General features: G+C 40.0%; 1 protein-coding gene across 3 annotated transcripts in view; it reads left to right on the forward strand.

Annotated features, from left to right (window-relative positions):
- CRTAM (cytotoxic and regulatory T cell molecule) overlaps nucleotides 1-14,612 on the forward strand; it is a 28,099-nt gene extending 13,487 nt beyond the window's left edge. For 2 of the 3 annotated variants that reach the window (XM_061146242.1, XM_061146248.1), the window contains exons 5-10: nucleotides 695-856; nucleotides 3,890-3,970; nucleotides 6,714-6,797; nucleotides 9,020-9,166; nucleotides 11,270-11,356; nucleotides 13,709-14,612. In XM_061146242.1, the coding sequence (XP_061002225.1) occupies nucleotides 695-856; nucleotides 3,890-3,970; nucleotides 6,714-6,797; nucleotides 9,020-9,166; nucleotides 11,270-11,356; nucleotides 13,709-13,839 (692 nt within the window). In that variant the 3' untranslated portion in view covers nucleotides 13,840-14,612. The remainder of the gene's footprint in view (nucleotides 1-694; nucleotides 857-3,889; nucleotides 3,971-6,713; nucleotides 6,798-9,019; nucleotides 9,167-11,269; nucleotides 11,357-13,708) is intronic. The other variant, XM_061146250.1, reaches the window with a different exon arrangement.
- Nucleotides 14,613-23,125: the final 8,513 nt, after the last annotated feature.

Raw genomic sequence — 23,125 nt, forward strand, 5'->3', positions numbered from 1 at the left:
TAGATCCCACACGCTGCAACTAAACATTCTGCATGACTCAACTAAAGATCCCACAGGCCAGAACCAAGACCTGCCACAGCCAAATAAATAATGACATTTCTAAAAAAATATATTTAACATAATACATGCAATTGGAGCAGATAAGATCTTGCTTGAACAATGGAGTATCATGTCATACTCTCTGTGGCAGATAAAATTATTTTGATAACGGCAACAACAACAAAAACCTAAGCTTTGAGGCTTTTAACTGAAAAGGAAAACCAACTGTCATGCTTGGGAACTGATTCCAGTTTGTTTACATTTCAACATACATTTCATTCAATTTTATGTAACCGTAGGTTCAGTCCACTGCCAATTCTAGACCTCTCTTTAATCTGCCTTATTCATTCAATCTGAGTAAGGTCTTGGGTCTTTGTGTTCCACATTGGGCTGTCTTTCTTGTGTAACCATGATAAGCTTTGGATTTTTTTTTCTCCAGTAGTGCAGGGTTTATAGGAAATTATCCACTCTTGTTCATCTGCTTCTCTTTGGGAATGGGGCCAAGCACATCCCAGGTGGCTGAGGGAAATTAGAGTGAGGTTAGAAGTCTAACAGGTTTGCCAAGATGTCAAGGCCATTGGTTTCTCAGAGAACCATGCCACCCAATAGCATTAAACTGTCACGACCTCACACACCACTTTAAATTGCTTCACAGGTGAAACCCACCATGAATATGAAACTGATGGGAAGAAGTGTAATAGCACCAGCACACTGACAGTCCACACATATGGCAAAAACTCAACAGTAAGTTGCATTATCCGACACAAAGGCCTGCAAGGAAGAAAACTGGTAGCACCTTATCGGTTTGAAGATTTGGGTAAGAACCACCAATGGCTGTCTTTGATTATCTTAAATTTACCTTATATCACACTATCAAACAAGATGAAATGGAGTAGGAAAAGTCCTTCAGAGTGAGCTCACTGTCCACAAAGCTTTTTTAAATTACAAATTTCTTTCATGATTGAACTTTCTCCAGCTGGGCGACAGAGTTACTGTTCCAACACAGAAGAATGCCAGTTGTGGAGAAAGCCTAACAGAGTGCCATACGCAAGCGGGGTCATGCTTGTTTTTTGATCATGACAGCTGGCATGACTTGACCTAAGATAGTTTTATTGCAGTCATGTTTTTGGAGAGACCATGTGAAGCTTACTACATCTCTGTACTTAATCCCCAAGGGGATAAAACTAACTGAAATAAATCTAAACTTGGCAATATCATTGTATGTTAACAATCATGTACCCACATTAAGTCATGACTATGCTTTAGATTTATTTTGTTATAACTGTTTTAGAGAGCATAGTCTACCCATGTGAATATTCTGAGCAGGGACTTCCCTGGTGGCCCACTGGTTAAGAGTTTGGCTTCCGATGCAGGGTATGCAGGTTCAGTCCCTGGTTGGGGAGGTAAGATCCCACATGCCTCGCAGTCAGAAAATCAAAACATTAAACAAGCAGTATTGTAACAAATTCAATAAAGACTTAAAAAAATGATCCACATGGAAAAAAATCTTTAAAAAATATTCTAAGCAGAACACCAAAAATTAAGAATAAAAATGAAAAGAAATCAAACATTAAATGTGAAGAGGAGTTGCCTCCATTTTCAGAATCTCTGTTCCCTGATCCCATCACCAAAGGTTTAAGGACTAAAAACTATATAAAACGTTTTGAGCCAAGAATCAGCTTCTGAGAAGTAGCAGGCATCACACATCTATCATTCACAGGACTCCAACCTTCATTACTTTATAAGGTACTTCTCAGTGTGACCCTGGAGAAGGGAATGGCAACCCACTCCAGTACTCTTGTCTGAAGAATCCTGTGGACAGAGGAGCCTGGTGGGCTAGTCCATGGGGTCGCAAAGAGTCGGACACAAGTGAGCACTCTCAGTGTGAAAAGAGATTCCTGAAGGATAAGCATTCCCTCACACTAGTGAAAGAGGAAGCTGCTGGGTGACCCTGAGTTTGTTGAGAAAGCTCTGCATCAAATGAAATAACTGATGAGGAAGGTGCTTGCCAGCAGGAACCTCACTGTGAGAAACTGCTCTGTGGGGGCTGGCGCTGTGGTTAACAACTCCCCACTCACTCCCCGTGTTCTCCGCCGGTCACTTTCTCACCAAACCAAAAGTGGGTCTTGAGGAAGCTGGGTCTAGAAGAATCAAGGGCCCCCAGACTGGGCGGAACTGTAAACTGACGTAAATATTCTTTCCTCTCTGTCATTCATCCCCCTCTTCACCTCCCGCCCCCGGCCGTGGAAGGGAGCCTAGGGCACATGGGGAGGCGGGAGGGTCACCAAAGAGAAAAGGAGGCTTCTTTTACCTACATGGCTCTGAAAGGTGTTCAGATTTTAAATAAAAGAACCAACAATATCAATAAATATATTTCAGTTTTCGGCAATTGTTCAAACCATCTCCCAAAATTACTGCTGAAGGAGAAATCACAGTTTCTCCTCCTGGATGACCATAGTTCTATACATATACAGTGTGTGTGTGTATGTATATATATATATATTTGTGTGTATATATACACATACACAGACTATTGAATATATATGTGCACAATTGTATACATACACTATGGCATATATATATATGCCATATATACACATATATACATACATATATATATACACACATATACATATACACACATACATATATATATATACACACAATATATACCATGTGTATAGAATATAGTCATATACACATAACCTGTTTTGTACTTAACTGTGTAATTATATGAACTCACATAGTATACATTATTCTAGATCTTAATCATTATTGATACATTTTATTCTCTGTAGTTGCCACATTATCCTTATCTTGTACTCTGCTTCTAGCTCTTCTATTTGACTTGTCTTCAAGCTTTTCACTGCCGGCAACTTCTCCTCTCTTCAATTTTCTCTGGCCTCTTTGTGGCCACAGAGCTCACTTTAGCCTTATGATCTGTTTTACTATTTCTCTAGTGTCTCCTTAGTGGTTCTTCTTTTCTCAGAGCCCCTGGCATGTGATTCAAGCATTTTTATAGTTTTAAATATTTAGTGTTTGACTAAGAAAATAATTTACAAAGCCATAGGAAAATCCTTTGATTAAATGAAAGACTGAAAAGCACTCACAGATTCTATAAAGATATTACAGATCAGTAGCAATATTTGTAAATTAACAGGTATTGTTTTTATAAGCTCCCTGGTTGCAGGCCTGTTTGTTGATGATCAAACCTATGCCAAATTGAACCTCTAGATACATTCCTAACCATTGCTTTTATAGTCTGCAATAGCACATAGTAAGCCTCTTAATGAATAGTCAGGTTTGGGGCTACACATGTCATACAAATGAAATCATTTATCCTCACCAAAAAACTCCAAAAGATATTAGTATCTCCATTTTACAGGTAAGGGAAAGCCTTGCATATGAGAGATTAGGAACCTGGTCCAAACTTAATCAGTGGCAGGCGAGGAGCAGCACTGGAATTCAGCCCACTCTGACGCTGACTCCAAAGCCACCTAATAAATAGGCAGGTAGATAAACGATTAAGTAGACAGACAGAGAGATTGATAAGTATTAATAGGTAGATACAGATAGAGATGAACAGTCTCTGCCAACCACTGCCCAATGCACCGCTCCACAGAGGTCCAGCCTGCTACGCTTCTAAGCCAGGCAGTTTAGCAGATGGACAATCAGCGGGATGTAGATTCAAACACCAGCACAAGGGCTGCAGAACACCTAATTCTGAGGTTTCTGCAGAACCTCCACAAGCAGGTAGCAAGCAAGCATATTCTCCAATCTGCTGTACTGAGCACAATGTGGATAAAATTGCTCTCTGTAGTTGCGGAATTCTGTTTTTCCCCTTTCCTAGTTGCTGATCAAGAGACAACTTCAGCTGCCCTGGAGACGAGCTCTCTATCCTCTCAAGACCCTCAGCAGCCCAATAGCACTGGTAAGTATCAAAAACATTAAAACTTAAAAAAAAAAAATCATGATTCTCTGGGAAAGTCACTTTTCCCATTCTAAGTTTCAAGAAGGTTTTTTTCTTGTAATTTGTAAAAGACCATATAAGGCTCCTTCCAACTGGTTCCAGCTTTATGGTGACCAGAAGTACCATACTCGGAGAGTTCAGCTAGTGGGAGGGGCTTCAGGGTAACTAACACCTTTTAAGTTCTCACTCTCTCTCTCTCACACACACACACATGCATGCACACACAACTGTGACATCTGAATCCCTCTGTGGTGAAAGGCAAGGTTGAATTCATTTATAAAAGACTCACTTCTTTGTTTTTCCATCTAAAACAGACCAAACACAAAATAAAGACTTGATAACAGCAAAGCACAAAACGCAGGATCTGGAGATTTGCTGTTGTCACTGAATAACAAAATCACCCTTGAAGGCTCATCAGTTACTTGGTTGTCAAGAACTCAGATAGCTTTGTTTTGTTTTTATAATTTTACTTCTTTATTTTGGCTGTGCTGGGTCTTAGTTGCCGCACACAGGCTTTCTCTAGTTGCAGTGAGTGGGGGCTACTCTCTAGCTGCCGTGCACGGGCCTCTCATTGCGGTGGCTTCTCTTGCTCCAGAGCGCAGGCTCCAGGGCACTTGGGCTGCAGTAGCTGAGGCCTCTGGGCTCAGAGGTGCAGCTCCCGGGCTCTAAAGCCTGGGCTCAATAGCTGTGGTGCACAGACTTAGTAGCGCCAATGCATGTGGGATCTTCCTGGATCAGGGGTCAAACCCGTGTCCCCTGCACTGGCAGGCGGATTCTTAACCACTGAGTCACCAGGGGAGCTCCTGTTTTGTTTCTTCAACTTGCCATATGCATTTTATTTTTTTAATTTCCTTTTCTATCATTAGTGAGGTTTGTAAAAACAAACAAACAAACAAAAAAACAAACAAAAAACACACAGAGAAGCAAAAATGCGTATTTTTCAACCTTACTGTACACACCTCTGAAGTATGGAAATGTAACATTCTGAGTGCTAAAATATATTTAAGAACTCAGTTTTTGATGACAGGATTGAACTATAAATGAAGGAGAATTTAGAAAACCTGGGTTATAATCCCAGCTTTGTTAAACAGTGAATCACTAGATGATTAGCTCTGGGCAATAATCACATATTTAACTTATCTTTGTATTTTACCTAGCTTGATACCTGCCAATAGTAGGTACTCACAAAATCCAGTGAGTGAATGAATGGATGGACGAATGAATGAATGTGTGCATGCAGTTGTCATGGTGCTTTGCACAAGACAGTAAGCCTCATTCAGAAAGGCATGAATCCCCACATATCCTCTTTCTGTTTCAAATAGAGTCTCTCTAAAATTTTGTGGTGGGAGAAATGCTTTCATATTACTATCATGTCCATAGTTCTGAGTATCAGATCACATTTTTAAAATGTTTATCTTCACTAATACTTAAAAGTAAATGTTTAGGTTCTTTAAGCACTGATAAATACATATGTACCATACATACATATATACTTTTTCTGCGAGGAGATGGAAATTGAAAATATTATGAAGTGGAAGAGCCACATCCCTTGCTTAAATAATCCAATATTTTCAAACGTGTTTAGAATCTAGTTGTCTTTAAATCGGCTTACACCACTACTGAATAACTCAATTTTCTCCTCTGCTTTTTCATATAGAACAGAAGATTTAAGAAATGTGGTTTCTAAAATTCCTTTCAGCTTTCAATTTCTACGATTTTATTACTGTTAATAATACCCATTTTCAATAGAAGGGGTGGTTTCATTCCCCTCAGGGCCCACATGGTGGCGCTGTGCAATGGGCTACAAACCAAGAGTGCAGATGGGGCGGGGGTTGGACAGGGAAAAGAAACAACAAAATCGGGGGAAAAAAAAAAGGATCTCTTATTTTTATAATTTCTCTTACTTGGCAAAAATCATCATAGTACACCCTATTTCTAAGGAGGAAGTAAGCATTGGGCTGAATGGCAACTGAGCCGATTTTCAACATAAAAATCACTGCTTTGTGCATTTCAGGTTGTAGGGTTTCTATTCATCAGGCTTGGGGCACCATTCTTCAATATTCAGTCCTGAAGCATCCTAAAACTGTTTCAACTAATAGACCTAATTCAGGGAGGAAATATAAAATAATGTTTTAAATTTGGGATTCTGAGTTTTGATATTGGCTCTGCCACTTATCTGCTATAGAACTGAGAAAATTAGCTTCTTGAAACCTGTTTGTTCAGAGCTATAGTGAGAAGTAATACATACCAAATGGTCAGTTTAAGGTTTGGCATAGAGTAAGTGTTCAATAAACATTCACCTCAAAAAAAAAAGGTCTTCCCTCGTGGCTCAGATGGTAAAGAATCTGCCTGCAATGCAGGAGACCCGGGTTCCATCCCTGGGTCGGGAAGATCCCCTGGAGAAGGAAATGGCTACCCATTCCAATATTCTTACCTGGGAAATCCCATGGACAGAGGAGCCTGGCAGGCTCCATGGGGTCACAAAGAGTGGGACACAACTGAGTGACTTTCTTAAAAAAAAAAAAAAAAAAGTGAACCTGACCATTTGCAACAATTTTTGGAAGAAGTCAGTAGTTCAAAAGTGATATTGTTTTGAATGAGGATCATTCAGTTTGGTTTCCAAAGGTGCTTTGGGATGAATATGTGCATATACACCACATAGCACATACACTGTCATATGTATATCTCATGTCTTTCATCTTAGTTGCAGTAATGGAAGATTCTAGTATGTCAGAGATTGACAAGGAAGAGGAAGAACAAACCACTCAAGTCTCTCACTTGGCCACTGGTAAGGCCCCAACACTTATTTATTTAGAACTGACACTTGATGTTTTAACCTCTTAATCAATACATCCAGTAGACTTTTTCAGTCCTCATTATTTTCGGCCTTTTGATTGATTAAGCATTCCCTTATCCCTTGACCTGTCCCTTGACCTAGTCATCTCCCTGGCTTCCCTGACTTGCTGTCTGGTCCTGTTACTCTGCTCACCACTCCTCCTGGTGTCCCTTCGCTCATGTCCCCTCCTTCTCTGACTTTTTCTATGTAGATTTGATTCTACTTCTCCATCCCTGGTTATTGCCTTAATCCTTAAAGAGTTTCCCCCTTCCCAAGAGTGTTTCTGTTGCCATCAAACAGAAGAGTTCCATACCTGCATTTCCAGAACATTCTCCTGAGCAAGAATCCCTGTTTCATTCCATTTCCCACGTATCTCTGGCTGAATTTTCTGCCAGTTCCTCAAACTGAACATGGCTAAAAACTGAACAGCACCTTTTCCCACAAAATCAACTTGCCCAAAGCATCACACAGGCCCAAAACCTTGGTATCATCCTTCCTTTCTGTGTGTGTGTGTGTGTGTGTAGACAGAGCCTGAGCCTTCAACCCTCCATAGGTGCTCTCTACCACCTACCTCTGTGGTCCTGTCTCTATGATGTCCTGACCAGAATACACATTTTTCTCTGATAACTTTCTGTCTCATTTTGATGGCCCTGCCCTAACTGCCCCGATGAAAGAAAATCCACATTACTCTTCTCCTTACCCATCCTTCAAGACCAGCATCCTCGCCGAACATTTTCCTGACCAGTTCAGGGACCACTCCAGCATCGGAACCCTTTCCTGACCAGTTCAGGGACCACTCCAGCATCGGAACCCCTGAACACATATTATACTAATGTACATGGGTCTAGAATCTAGCACAGTTATCTTACTACTGTTTGTTTTTTTTAATTGAAGGATAATTGCTTTACAATACTATGTTGGTTTCTGCCATACATCAGCATGAATCAGTCATAGGTACACATATGTCCCCTCCGTCTTGAACCTCACTCCCACCACCCACCACATCCCATCCCTCGCGTTGTCACAGGGCCCCGGTTTGAGTTCCCTGAATCAAACAGCAAATTCTCACTGGCTATCTGCTTTACATATGGTAGTGTATATTTCCACTCTACCCTCTCCATTTGTCCCACCCTCTCTGTGTCCCCCTCACTGTGTCCATAGGTCTGTTCTCTATGTCTGCATATCCATTGCTGCCCTGCAAACAGAAGCATCAGTACCATCCTTCTAGATTCCATATGTATGTGTGAATATATGTATTTGTTTTTCTCTTTCTGACTTGCTTCACTCAGCATAATAGGCTCTAGGTTCATCCAACTCATTAGCACTGACTCAAATGTGTTCCTTTTTATGGCTGAGTAATATTCCACTATATATGTATATATGTATCACAATTTCTTTATCCATTCATCTCTCAATGGACGTCTAGGTTGCGTCCATGTCCTAGCTATTGTAAATAGTGCTGCAGTGAACACAGTGTCTTTTTCAATAATGGTTTTCTCAGGACTGCTGTTTGTTTTTATTAACTTGTTTTGTTTATATACAGAGAGAACTACTCCCTGAATCATAGGATTGTGCCTTAGCAGCTCCAAGCACAATTTTCTCTGAGTAGCTGCACTCCTTAATGGCTTGTTAGTTGAGATGAAGGGGACCTTGAATGACATTCTGCAAATGTAGAGCCCAAAAAATCAGAGTACTAGAAAGATCTTTAAGAGTTCATATGGTTTATCTCCAGATGCCTTTATAGAGGACCACATTTAACCTAGCCAATATTAATGAAATTTCATTTTATTTGCAGAGTTTTTCAAACTCCTTAGTAACTTACCTTGCTACATAACTACACTTTGCTAAAAACTCCATTCCTTACAGCTAATTTGAACCCTCTGACTATACTTCAGTATCCTCACATTTCCTCTAGAAATGAAAAATAAGTAGCCTGATATCTATGTAACTTAAAAACCTTTTTCAAATCATCCCATGAAATTGCTTTGTTTATATTCCTGTTTGCTTATTTTCAGAGAATGAATAATGTGACTCTCTTTACCTTCAGGGTAAAGCTCTCCCTCATCTTTTCCTCTCAGCTATTATCCTTCATAATATTTTGCAAATACTGTATATATTCCTCAGTGATCAAAAAACCCCTCAGCCTGTCTAAAGCCCTTGCATTTTCCCTGCAGAAGCAAATCGGCAGCATGGGGGACTGACAAAGAAGAAGAGCGGTGTCCTGCTGCTGATCCTTGTGTCCTTCCTCATATTCATACTGTTCATCATTGTCCAGCTCTTCATCATGAAACTCCGGAAAGCACATGTGATATGGAAGAAAGGTGAGTGGGCAGAGAGCCTGACAGAGGCTCCAAGATGCTAAAGCCACTGGCCAGCCCAAAGGGAAATTCTGTCAATTAAAGCTCTTCCATTCAACACTGTACCATCTGAGCAGTGTACCATTCAATGCTATACCATCTGTCTGAGCAGGATGTGAATTTCCAGGGATTACAGTCAAAGAATGCATGACCAAGAGAAACTAGAGTAGCTCTAGGAAATGGCATTAAATTGTGGATGCTTCTATTCACAAAAGGGTACCAAATAGAGAGCATATTCATCCATTCATTCAATAAGCATTCAATGAACACCTATCATGTGCCAGGTACTCTTCCAGGCACTGAGAACACATCTGCCAACAAGGCAGACCAAATCCCTGTCCTCAAGGAGTTCCTATTCTAGGACTGATTGACCAGTCAAGGGTTGAATATAATAGACTGTTTGTGGGCCCATTCTTACTCTCTAAGAATGCACTCAGCTTCCATCAACCACATGTTCATAATTGTTCCTAAGCACTCTGATTTAAAAGTTATCATTGGAAACAAAAACAAAATTATTTAGCTGGCATAGAAGATACCTATTAAAATATATAGACTCAACATCAGAGACAGAAGAGACCTTAGAAGTTATCCAGAATAACAATCTGCTCTGTTCATTCCATAAATGCGTGTCAAGATTAAACCTCTTCTTTAATTCTGAGTGGTTATTTAGACCTGGACTGTTCAATACAATGTAGCCATAACATGGCTAGTCAGCACACGAACTGTGGCTAGGCACCCTTGAGAGGTGCTGTAAGGATTAAATACACATCCAGTTTTGAAGACTCAGTTCACACACACACACACACACACACACACACACACACAAGATATGTCTAATAACAATACATTGAATCTACTAGTTAAATAAAACATATCAATTTCACCTGCTTCCTTTTACTTTTTGTGATGGCAACTAGAAAATTGTAAATTATACATGTGACTTGCATTATGGTGCTCTTGAACCCTGATGATTTAGCCATATATGTCTCATATACCTTCAATGACAGAGAACGTAATACATTCTATGGCAAACTACTATTAATGCATCTTTGAATGGCTCTGACCCTTTTACAAGTGTTGCTTCTCATGTGGTACATTTGTATGATGGAATATTACTCAGCCATTAAAAAGAATGAACTCAGGCCACTTGGATGGACCTAGAGAGGGTGGTCCTGAGTGAAGTCAGCCCGACAGAGAAGGCGTCAGTGCACACCTTCACAGTGAAGCACTTGATATGACATCCCTTACGTGTGGAATCTAAAAAGAAATGATCAAATGAACTCACTGACAAAGCAGAAAGAGACTCACAGACTTAGAGAATGGACTTATGGTTACTAGGGGTTAGGATGTGGGGAAGGGATAGTTAGGGAGTTTTGGATGGACATGAACATCCTGCTATGTTTAAAATGGATAACCAGCAAGGACTCACTGTCTAGCAAAGGGGACTCTGCTCTACGTTATGTGGCAGCCTGGATGGGAGGGGAGTTTGGGGGAGAATGGATACATGTATATATATATGGCTGAGTGAGTCCCTTCACTGTTTACCTGAAACCATCACAATATTGTTAATCAGCTATACTCCAATACAAAATAAAAAGTTGAAAAAAAATTTTAAGTATTGCTTTTCCTAGTTTAATATGTCTTTTGAGATATTCAGATGGACTAACATTTTTATCATAAACAGACCTACATATAGGGTCTGGCTTTCCAGTTGTACCCACCCAACAGGCAATCACCACAGTATTGTTTCAAAACCTCTCATTGATACCTCCCCCACCATACTTCTTTAAGTGCTACTAGAATTGTTTCTTCCAAAAAGACAGTATTTGATTCTAATATGCTGTCATCTGACTTCTGCAACTCATATACTGCATGGTACAGTGCCTGTAGGAATCACAGTAAAGACTAAAAAATGATTTACTGAACTAACAAGTAATGAGATACGGGGGAGAAAGTGGTAATTCTACTATTGCATAAAAACAGGTACCATCTTACTCAAACATACATTTCTAAATACAGATGATGTCCATGGCACCAGAAATCAATAACAATTTTTTCTTCTTGCAGAAAGCGAGATTTCAGAGCACACTCTAGAAAGTTACAGATCGAGGTCAAATAATGAAGAAACATCATCCCAAGAGAAAAATGGCCAAAGTAAGTCAACTATGGGACATGAGACATGAAAAATGAGGTTCATTAACTTGTTGCCTTTCATGAGAAGAGGAAAGATCAAAGTTTGATTTTTAGCACAAGAAAAAGCAAATCACCTGAATCATTTCACAGAACTTAAGGAAATACACCTAAAAAAACAAAAAGTAGCAGTTAAGTTCACATAGCTGAATGTAAGCCCCTTTGGGAAGCCATCCCTGAGTCCTTGCTGTCACACACAGGTACATTTTGGACTGTATAACCCCTCCTGTGCACCACAGCATCCTATCTACAGCTTTACCAATGAGGAACTTCCCCCACCAGACTGTCATTTTTGGTGTATTAATCCAGCTACTACAATATACCTCCAGGTGGTGAGCAATTGGATCTACTCTGTGTGTATCCTCAGATCCTAGCATAGGGCTTGCCACATCATAAGTGAGGAGTCTGATAAATTCGTATGGAATAAATGAGTATAGGGCTTTCAAGGTGGCGCTAGTGGTAAAAACAGACAAGCCCACCTGCTGATACAGGAGAGATGCAGTTTCACCCCTGGGTGGAGAAGATCCCCTGGACAGAGGTATGGCAACCCACCCCAGTATTCTTGCCTGGGAAATCCCATGGACAGAAGAGCCTGGCAAGCTACAGGCCAGGGGGTTGCAGAGAGTCAGACATGACGGATGCGACTTAGCTCTCATGCAAATGAATATGAGGCTTAACAAATTCAAGCAGAAATGTTTCATGTCTTTTGGATTACTTTATTGCAGTTCTTCAAGCAAAATATGAAAAGAAAAATCTAAAAGGAGATTCAGTGTGTGTGTGCATGTGTGTGTGTGTGTGTACTCTTGACAAAGATAAAGTAGACAGAAGCTAGGAATATAGCACAGCAAGAATCTTATACCTTCCAACCACTGTTTCCTCCGTGTAAATTAACTTATTCCACCTGCCCAACGTTGCAAGACAATGCAGTGAGCTTTGCCACTAGTTGCTATTGGTTTTCTTGAGGCTTTATAAGAACCATTTCTTTTATAACACCTCTGGCTTTTTTTTGTTTTGACCTAGCAAGGTGTGAAATGGAAAGAAAGACTAGCTGTAGTACTAGGAAGAGAGGCACGAGTGAGCGGGGTGTGTGAGACCCGGGGTGGGAGGGGAAATGTGGGTCAGCTGCCTACAGGCTGTTACACTGCAACACGTGTTTCTATGACGTCAGTATAATGTAATTGGAGTTGTTTCCTATACCCATTCCCCCAGGCAAGGGGAACAGAGCAGTGGGTGTAGCTTTGCTGTTCGCCTGAAACCATCACAACATTGAGAATTGGGTATACCCAATGTACGGGCTCAGTTGCTCACTTGTGTCAAGTCTTTGTGACCCCATGGACTGTAGCCCACCAGGCTCCGCTGTCCATGGGATTTTCCAGGCAAGAACACTGGAGTGGGTTGCCATTTCCTCCTGCAGGGGATCTTTCCCACCCAGGGATGAAACCCGTGTCTCCTATGTCTCCTGCACTGGCTGGCAGGTTCTTTACCACTATACCCCAATACAAAATAAAAATTTCAAAAAACAAAAAAACAACAACAGTGGGAATAGAATTGTAACCTTTAGCAGGAAAAGAAAGTCCTCAGTTCAGCTGCTGAGCAAGCAGAAGCCCTTTAATTCACCTTTAAGAAAGTTTAAAATGAGCATTTACATAGAAGAAATTAACACATTATAAATCAACTATTAATATATTTCACTAAAATATTTTTTTAAAATTTAAAAAATAGAATAAGTCTGTGCACTCAGGACTCCCTACCCAGAAAGGTCTGTCCCTTGCCCCCATACATACTCCCTGGGGTGGGATGATTGCCACAGCTGTGGGAGGTTGCACTGTCTCCAGGGATCTGATGCCCCACTTTCATCCTCCTTCCCTCAGCTCCCTCAAATCCAGCATTTCAACTCTATCATTTCTGCTCATTGCCTTCTGGAGACACTTCTGTACACTTCGTGTACAGAGCTGCATGAGCTTTCAGTGAGCTGCCCCAAAACCTCTTATCCCATAAGCCTTTTTACTTTCAGTATGAAATCATGTTAAAGGCAATGTATTTTTTTCCCAGCAACACATCCGTTATTTGATAGCAGAGATGTCTATATACCTCATTTCAGGTTTATGAGCATAATGTTTACATAAGGCTTTTTGAAAATTAGGCTGTAACGGAGCATTCAAGACCATGTGTACACAGCAGTGAATTTCAGATTTGAGTTTTTTAAGACATTAACATTCAGACCTACAAAATCCACAAGGCGATCCGCGTGTTTTAAATAAATGGGCGCAACAATGTTCAAACTAACTGTTTGGGTTTGCCACGTTTTTCTTTCAGCTTCCCGCTCTAGGAGCTGCATAAACTACATCACACAGTTGTACTCGGAGGCAAAAACAAAGACGAAGGAAAAGGCACAACCTTCAAAATTAAAAGGAGAGCTGTCTCATATACCAGAAAGCATCGTGTAGGGAGCCTTGCAACAGAAAACAGGATTTCAGGGCAGCCTCATCATCACCTCGATGGAGCAGCCTGTGGGAAGGCGCTTAATTACCGTCACATGAGAAACGCCCTTCGAGTGCAATGCAAGATGGCGTCCCCCAGTGGTAAACCACCCCGGGACTCAGAGCAAGAAGTGAGGACTAACCCATGGACATAAAGCTTTGTAGTTTAAAAGAAGAGAAGAGAACTTATTATGCCTGACACTACTTCAGAGCGGGAGGATTCTACTAAGCTTTGGGATCAGGGTCAATGTGATCAGCTAACATTCTTACTGTAAAGGAAACAGATTTTAGATGCTGGGCTCCAGTGGAACTACTTAAACATTTAAGGAAAAAAAAAACAACTTTTTTTTTAAATCTTTCTTTCTGGTTTCCAAATAAAGATCTTTGGGATGAAAAGGACCCAAAGAAGGTCTCTAGTCCTACGAGCTGACTTTCAAGATGGACTTTAAGCAGCTGTAACCAGTCCATGCCCTGTCAGGGAGAAGTCATGAATGAGTCAGATGAACATGAAGGTCCCAAAGATCATGCCCCAAGACCTAAGGGTAGTTCAAGGCAGACCCAAAGATTCCATGTTCTTAGAATTGTCTTGCTAAATCACAATTGTTGACCTGGTAGACCATGTTTCTGCCAGGACACTTCATTACAAAGACATGTACAAAAGAAAATAATGAGTTGAATTTCCTGATGACTGATCTAATAGATGCTTTTTAAAAATTATTTAATAAAGAGCTGACTGTGTATTTGTGTTTCTAGTGGTTGTTCCAAGGTGTACTTCCTCCCTTCGCTTTTACACATGAAAATGTGTGAAAACATTTATGACATGTCTCATTCTTTGGGTCTGAATAAACTATTTCTAAAATAATAATACCACCTGCAGTCCCCACCTCTCCCTGCACTGCTCTACCACACATAAAATTTATGAGTTTGTATGTTACAGAGGCCAGATCCAGCTGTGATTTTTTTTCTTGTGATAATTTTTTAAAAAACAGTCACAAAATTACTGAAAGGCATAAGGACAGAATGAAGTGCTTTCCCCTCTAATCCAGGGGTCCCCAACCTCTGGGATCTGAAGCCTGGTGATCTAAGCTAATGTAATAATAACAGAAACAAAGTACCCGATAAATGTAATGAGCATGAATCATCTCAAAACCATCCCCATCTCCCTGGTCTATGGAAAAATTGTCTTCCATGAAACCTGTCCCTGGTGCCAAAAAAAAGTTGGGGACCACTGCTCTAAAGCATTGTAAGTTGACATGATGACTCTTTAGGCAGGAGAAGGATCCTATCTCATTCCTTACATATAATTAAGGTAGTGTTTCATGTTTCCTTGTTTCTGCTCATTGGAAAATGGAGCTAAAGAAGAACTAAGAAAATCTCTATCCTTCTTAGTTTTACCTTTCGGGGATTAAGTAAAAAAGATGCTTATTTTACTTCTTTTCAAATGACTCAAGAAAAACCAAACCAAAATTCTCTGACTGCAAGCATCTCTCATTAGGTAAAAATAACAGAGAGAAAAATCCTACTACCCAACAGACTGAGTACACATCAAATAGGGAGGCTCCCCTCAGAGGAAGAGGACAGTTGAACTGCTAGTCATTCACAAGGTCACTAATTTAACCCAATAACATAATTTCCTGTTACCTCCCCCAAGTGAAGTCACGGTACTTTGCTATATTTATAATAACGTTTTGATCTAGCTGAAATGCAATTCTATTTTTACAGTGTTGCACCTACTAAGAGAGAAGCCCTTTTCCTTCCTGTAATGCCTTCATGAGCAAATTTGTCATCACTGACCATTACTCTGCTGCTGCTGCTGCTGCTGCTAAGTCGCTTCAGTCGTGTCCGACTCTGTGCGACCCCACAGACGGCAGCCCACCAGGCTCCCCCGTCCCTGGGATTCTCCAGCCAAGAACACTGGAGTGGGTTGACGTTTCCTTCTCCACTGCATGAAAGTGAAAAGTGAAAGGGAAGTCACTCAGTCGATGTCCAACTCTTAGCGACCCCATGGACTGCAGCCCACCAGGCTCCTCCGTCCATGGAATTTTCTAGGCAAGAGTACTGGAGTGGGGTGCCACTGCCTTCTCCAGACCATTACTCTAGACCTGTTCAAATATGATAATTTTTTCCCACCTCTTCTGTGCTACATCTCATTTTCACATAGAAGCAAACCGACACTAAGGCAATAACAACTTTTTATATTCTCCCCAAATGCCTCAGTTTATTTTTTTAAGAAGATATCTTGCCTAACTGTAGAGAGACTTAGCTTTGTGGAAGTACCTTTATTGACATTGAAACACAAAATAATTCTGCCAGATCTTTTGCAATCCCCTGAAAGAATGAGTCACAATTTTTAATTAAGATAGGATACCTCTTTTGAGCCAGGCCCTGATTTGTGAAATAAAAATTGTGTCCCGTTAGAAAAATACTAGACTCTGTGACTTTCAGTGTGGTTTGAAGGAGACTAAGTCTCAGAGATCCAGATGAAATTTTCAAATGAAGCTACCCCCTTGACTAGAGATAAACATCAAATCAATAACTAATATTACTCTTTATTGTTGCTTTTTTTTTGGCCATGCTGCAGCTTGTGGACTCTTAGCCCTGACCAGGTATTGAACCCAGGCCCTCAACGTTGAGACTGGACTGCCAGGGAATTCCCTAAATATTATTCTCTACAATGGGGGGTGTGCTCTCTTTCTTTTGCTTTTCTGTAATTCTTTATTCCCAAGTTGTGGTTAGTTGGTTTTGGTCACAGAATAACTTCCTGTATCTTAAGCTTCCTCATCTGTAAAATGGGGATAAAAATTCCCACCACACAGGATTAGTGTGAAGGCTAAACGAGATGAGAGTACTAGTTTCTCCCTGTACTGGTTTAAGAAACAATGGCATAGAGACCACTAAATCCTGGGTCTGCTTACTGAGAACATCCTGGTAACTGGATATACAGAATTTTAACTTTACAGCTAATAATGCACAAAGGCACTGCTATTGAAGAAAAACACATAGAAAAGCCTTTGATGAACTCTGTCACCTCATCTCATAATAAAATAAGCAGTAATTAGAAGAAAAGGTATTAATACTGATGCTGTAAAATAAAATTTTTATATGCGATAAAGGTGGTATCTCAAATGATTTTCAAAAGAAAAGATCAACATTTTACTAACTGGGCAGCCATATAGAAAAAGGCAAAACTTGATAAAGACATCGTAAACCAAAAATAAAATCCAAAGAGATGGAATATTTAAAAATACAAATGAAACCATAGAAATACCAGAAAAAAATAGGTTAATTGGTCTATAACCTGGGAGTGGAATAAACGTCTCTTATCATGACTCAAAATTCAAAAATATGAGAGAAGAAGAGTGATAACTTTGACTATATAAAAAATAAATGCCTCGAGGCAATTAATAAATAGCAAGTGAAAGGCTGGGGGAAAAGTGGTAAAATCCTTTAACAGCTTCTAAAAATAAGAAAAACAATAATACCACAACAGAAAAAGAACAAGGGAAAAAGGCAAATTGTGCTTAATATAAAAAAGTATATGACAAGTATAACATATAAAAAGTATATAACAAGGAAATTCAAATGGTCAATTGCAGGTTGGGGCAAGAAATGCATAACTGGAGCCTAGAACATTTAATACTAGAAAGCAAGAAAGTTATCAGAGACAAATCACTTTTAGAGGTTGCTCAGATAGAAACTCTTTAATCTGAAGTTTAAAAAACATTTGCAATAACTTGTAAAGTCACTTAAAAACAACCATAATTCAAAAAAAAAAAAAAAAAAACAACCATAAGTACATGAAAAGATGCGCAGTATCATTAGTCATTGTTGTTGTTGCTCAGTTGCTAAGTCCTTTTCTGATCCCATGAACTGCAGCCCACTAGGCTCCTCTGTCCATGGGGCTTTTCCCGGCAAGAATACTGGAGTGGGTTGCCATTTCCTTCTCCAAGGAATCTTCCCAACCCCGGGATCAAACCCGTGTCTCCTGCATTGGCAGGCTATTTCTTTACCAGTGAAACTCCAGAGAAGCCCCGCCATTAGTCATTCAGTTCAGTTCAGTTGCTCAGTTGTGTCTGACTCTTTGCGATGCCATGAATCGCAGCACGCCAGGCCTCCCGGTCCATCACCAACTCTCGGAGTTTACTCAAACTCATGTCCATCGAGTCAGTGATGCCATCCAGCCATCTCATCCTCTGTCATCCCCTTCTCCTCCTGCCCCCAATCACTTCCAGCATCAGGGTCTTTTTCAATGAGTCAACTCTTCGCATGAGGTGGCCAAAGTACTGGAGTTTCACCTTCAGCATCAGTCCTTCCAATGAACGCCCAGGACTGATCTCCTTTAGGATGGACTGGTTGGATCTCCTTGCAGTCCAAGGGACTCTCAAGAGTCTTCTCCAATACCATAGTTCAAAAGCATCAATTCTTCGGCGCTCAGCTTTCCTCACAGTCCAACTCTCACATCCATAGATGACCACTGGAAAAACCATAGCCTTGACTAGATGGACCTTTGTTGGCAAAGTAATGTCTCTGCTTTTTAATATGCTATAGGTATATACAAATCAAACGTACAATGAGACAGAACTTCACACAAGGATGGCTATAATAAAAAGAGTCAGACAATAACAAATGTTGGAAAGGACATAGAAAAATTGGAACCCCCAGAGATTACTGACAGGAATATATATATTTCAACTACTTTGGAAAACATTCTTGAAGTTTTTCAAAAGTCCAACAGAGAGTTTCCATATGCTCCAACAGTTCCATTCTGAGTTATATATGGCCACAATGATAACTAGACTTACCATGGTAATCACTTTGAAATGATATATAGAGATACCAAATCATTGTGTTGTGTACTAGGAACTAACATAGTGTTGTAGGTCAGTTATACTTTAAAAACAAATAAACCCATAGAAAAAGAGACCAGATTTGTGGTTACCAGAGGCAGGAAATGGAGGAAGGAGGTACTGGATGAAGGTAATCTAAAGGAACAAACTTTCAGTAATAAGATAAGTAAGCCCTATAGGGATGTAACGTACAACTTGACAAATATAACTAACACTGCTATATGAAAAGTTCTAAATCCTAAGAGGTCTCATCACAAGGGGAAAGATATTTTTGTTTCTTTAACTGTATATATGAGATGATGGATGTTCACTAAATTCATTATGATAATCATCTCATGGTACATGTAAGTCAAATCATTAAGCTATACACCTTAAATTCATACACTGCTATATGTCAGTTATATCTCAACAAAGCTAGAAGGATAAAAATTGCCTAAAAGAATAGGAGAAAAAGAAAGAAAACATATGTCCACATAAAAACCTGTACATGAACACTGCTATATCTAAAATGGATAACCAACAAGGACCTACTGTGTAACACAGGAACCTACTGTGTAGCTCCCTCCCAGCCTGGATGGGAGGGGAGTACAGGACAGAATGGATACACATATATGTATGGCTGAGTCCCTTTGCTATTCACCTGAAACTATCACAACATTGTTAATAGGCTATCCCAATACAAAATAAAAAGTTTTTTTAAAAAATAACTTGTACATGAATGTTCATAGCAGCATTATTCATGATAGTGAAAAGGTGGAAACAACCCAATAACTATCAATTGATGAATGAATGAATAAGACATAGTATATTTATTTATACAGTGGCAATAAAAAGGAATGAGGTACTGATACGTGCTCCAGTATGGGTGAACCTTGAAAGTATTATGCTATTTAAAAAAAAGCCAAACATATACACACAAATTCTATGATGCCATTTACATGAAATGTCCAGAAAAGGCAAACCCATAGAGACAGAAAGTAGTTAGTGGTTGGCAATGGCTGAGACGAGAGCAGGGAATGAGGAATGGCTGCTTTGGGAGAGATGTTCTGGAATTAAATAGTTTTGATGATCACCCAGCTTTATGAATATACTAAAAACTACTGAACTGTGTTCTTTAAAGGGGTGAATTGTGCAATGTGTAATTATATCTAAATAAAGCTATTATTTTAAAAAATCACTTTGTAGAACTTGTTTGGATCCTGATTCAAATTTACCAATTACAGAAAGACACATGGAAGACGGTCTGGAAATTCTGAACATGACTTAGTGTAAAGTGATATGAAAGAGTTGTTAATTTTATTTCAGATGTGACAGTGCCACTGTGGTAATTTATAAATTGTCTCTTAGATGCATCCTAAGTACTTATGGATAAAACTGTATAGCAGCTTGGATTGACTTTTAAATAATGCGTTGGGAGTACAGAACAGTATGCATAGAAACAAGATCACTCACAGATTGATCTTGAAGTTGAACGAAGGTTACCTATGAGTTCATTATACCTTTCTCTCTACTGTTGTATGTTCTTAAACTGCCATAATAAAAATGCCTTAAAATTATTTTTAGACAAGCAAACCAAGGAAACAAAACAGAAGAAGAAAAGCAATCATAGCTTGTTAATCTGTATTCCTAAGAACCATCCTATGGGATCATCTTGTTCCTAAAGCTTCTGATGCCAGCAGGCAGAATTCACCCCACACACACACACCCACAGACTCGCCCAGCTCAAACTGGTTCTCCTAGAACATTGTTAGCATTCTCTGCACATCTGCCTGTTGAATTGCATTGTCTGTATAAACATATATTTATCACAACTTCACTCCTCTAGAATTCTCAAGACGGGTTACTCTAAACAAGCAAATTTTTCTGGATGATTGAGAGTTTATCCCTTGAAATTTTAAACATTTTAATATTTTAGATAAAAATCTTTGTAAAATATATTGCATGACTTTTACCTTTCTAGTATTAAACTGGCCTATTCTTTCTGGGTTTTTTAAATTAATCATTATGAAAATTAATCATGCTTACTGTAGTACTGGGATTCTCTCAGAGGGTTTTCAGCTATACACTGGCTTGCTGCCTACACCAAAGGACCCTCAGGTGGCTTTGGGTCTTTCTGAACATCTCTTACGTCATTTGTGTTCCTTCACTTTCTGGTACTGTCCTTTCTGTCCTCAGAGTGCCGTCTCTCCCCATTCCCAATTTACTACTTCTAATTTAACATGTAGGTGAAGGAACAAGACACTTTAATTTGCTAGAATTACAGGGTAACCACACTTTCCAGCTATGTGCTCAGTCGACTCAATGGACATGAATTTGAGCAGACTCTGGACAGGGAAGCCTGGCGTGCTGCAGTCTGTGGGGTTGCAGTCAGACCCAACTTAGTGAATGAACAACAACAACCATCTATTTTAATAATTTTTTGACCTGTTTTCCTCATTCTTCTTTGTTTTTCAGTTAGTTCAGCATCAGATTGCCAGCTTAATTCTGAACAGATGATACATGCAAAAGCACTTTGCAAACCCTGGGAAATTGCTAATCATACATAAATTATCATTGTTATTTCCATGAAAGTCGCTCAGTTGTGTCCAACTCCTTGCGACCCCATGGGCAGTAGCCTGCCAGGCTCCTCTGTCCATAGAATTCTTCAGGCAAGAATACTGGAGTGGGTAGCCATTCCCTTCTCCAGAGGATCTTCCTGACCCAGGAATCGAACCGGAATCTCCTGCATGCTGATGGATTCTTTACCATCTGAGCTACCAGGGAAGAGGAAGATAAAAACAATGCACTCTATGGCTTTATTTTGTTCATATGCTTCCACCTTATAATCCTTAAGAATTCTGAAGAACCGTGTATCACTGTTCTGCTTATTAATTCACTGTCTCTCAGCTTCAAACATACTCATGTACTTGGCTGTCATGCTGGGTTAGCCTCTGCAAACCTTTTACCTTGGCCAATCACGCCTTGTTAGGCTCTGCCAGTAGAGGGCAGTAGAGAGACGCTACACTTCCCCAGCGTCCTCTACCTCTCAGAATCATCCTGAGGTTTCTTCACCCCCACAGCTCAGCCTGTTTCAGTAGCAGCAGTTGGCGCAAGTTTTCCCAGTGCTCCCACAATCAGCTTCAAAAGCCTCTTCAAGACACCAGCACTCATCAGCTTGGAATCTCCTCTGTCTCCCAGCTCTGGCCCCTTCCTTCCAGCTTCCAGGTGATCATTACAAATTCTTCCCCGTGTTCGCACAGAAATAGGGGCGGTGGTTGATTCCTGTACCTACTGTTCCAAGGACACCTGGGGTCCTTTTGCTACTTTTCAGTGAATAAATCTTCATGTTAAATTATTTCCATTAAAATTACTGCTGTTGGGTTTCCCTAGTGGCTCAGGGGTAAAGAATCCACCTGCTAATGCAAGAGATGCAAGTTCGACCCTTGGGTCAGGAAGATCCCCTGGAGGAGGAAATGGCAACCCACTCCAGTATTCTTGCCTGGCAAATCCCATGGACAGAGAAGCCTGGCAGGCTACAGCTACACAACTTAGCAACTAAATCACCACCAATAACAACTGTATAATATGCTGGACAGGACTATCCTTGTGGTCCAGTGGTTAAGAATGCTCCTACCAATGCAGGGGACACAGGTTCAATCCCTGGTCTGGGAAGATCCCACATGCTGCGAGGCAACTAAACCCCTGAGCTACAACTACTGAGCCCATGACCTAGAGCCTGTGCTCATGAACAAGAGAAGCCACCACATCAAAATGAAGAGTAGTGCCCACTGGCTGCAACTAGAGAAAACTTGCACACAACAAAGACCCAGCACAACCAAAAATAAAAATAAAAATTTAAAATGCTGGACGGAATAAGATCAATGCTTTCGGCAACCTTGCTTCCATTTCTTCAAGTAACATTGAGGTCCTGTGGTATACTCACTCCCTGCTGTCAAAAACATTTTGTTTTTAATCTAACTCTAATATAAAGCAGAATAAAAAGCAGCAAATTGAGTACTCAAGATATTTTCCAACACTCTGAGTTTGCTATCATTAATGACACCATTAATACTGAAGAATTTTTGCATCTTTGAAGATACTTAATCAAATCTATTTGTGGGTTTAACACTATTTTAATATGAATACAATCCCCAATCCTTCTTTATTCTTCTTTGAAGATTTTTAATAGTGAAACATTCTACATACACGTAAATGTACAGCTTAATAAATTTCTATAAAATGAATATCTATGTAGCTAGCATTAAGTAAGGAAATATAATCTCAAATTGGCAACATGGTTGTCTGTGGAGGCCTTATAAATAGCTGAGAAAAGAAGAGAAGCAAAAGGTAAAGGAGAAAAGGAAAGAGATACCCATCTGAATGCAGAGTTCCAAAGAACAGCAAGGAGAGGTAAGAAAGAATTTTTA

This window comes from Dama dama, chromosome 1 (assembly GCF_033118175.1).
Source record: "Dama dama isolate Ldn47 chromosome 1, ASM3311817v1, whole genome shotgun sequence".
In the NCBI taxonomy this organism is placed as follows: Eukaryota; Metazoa; Chordata; class Mammalia; order Artiodactyla; family Cervidae; genus Dama; species Dama dama.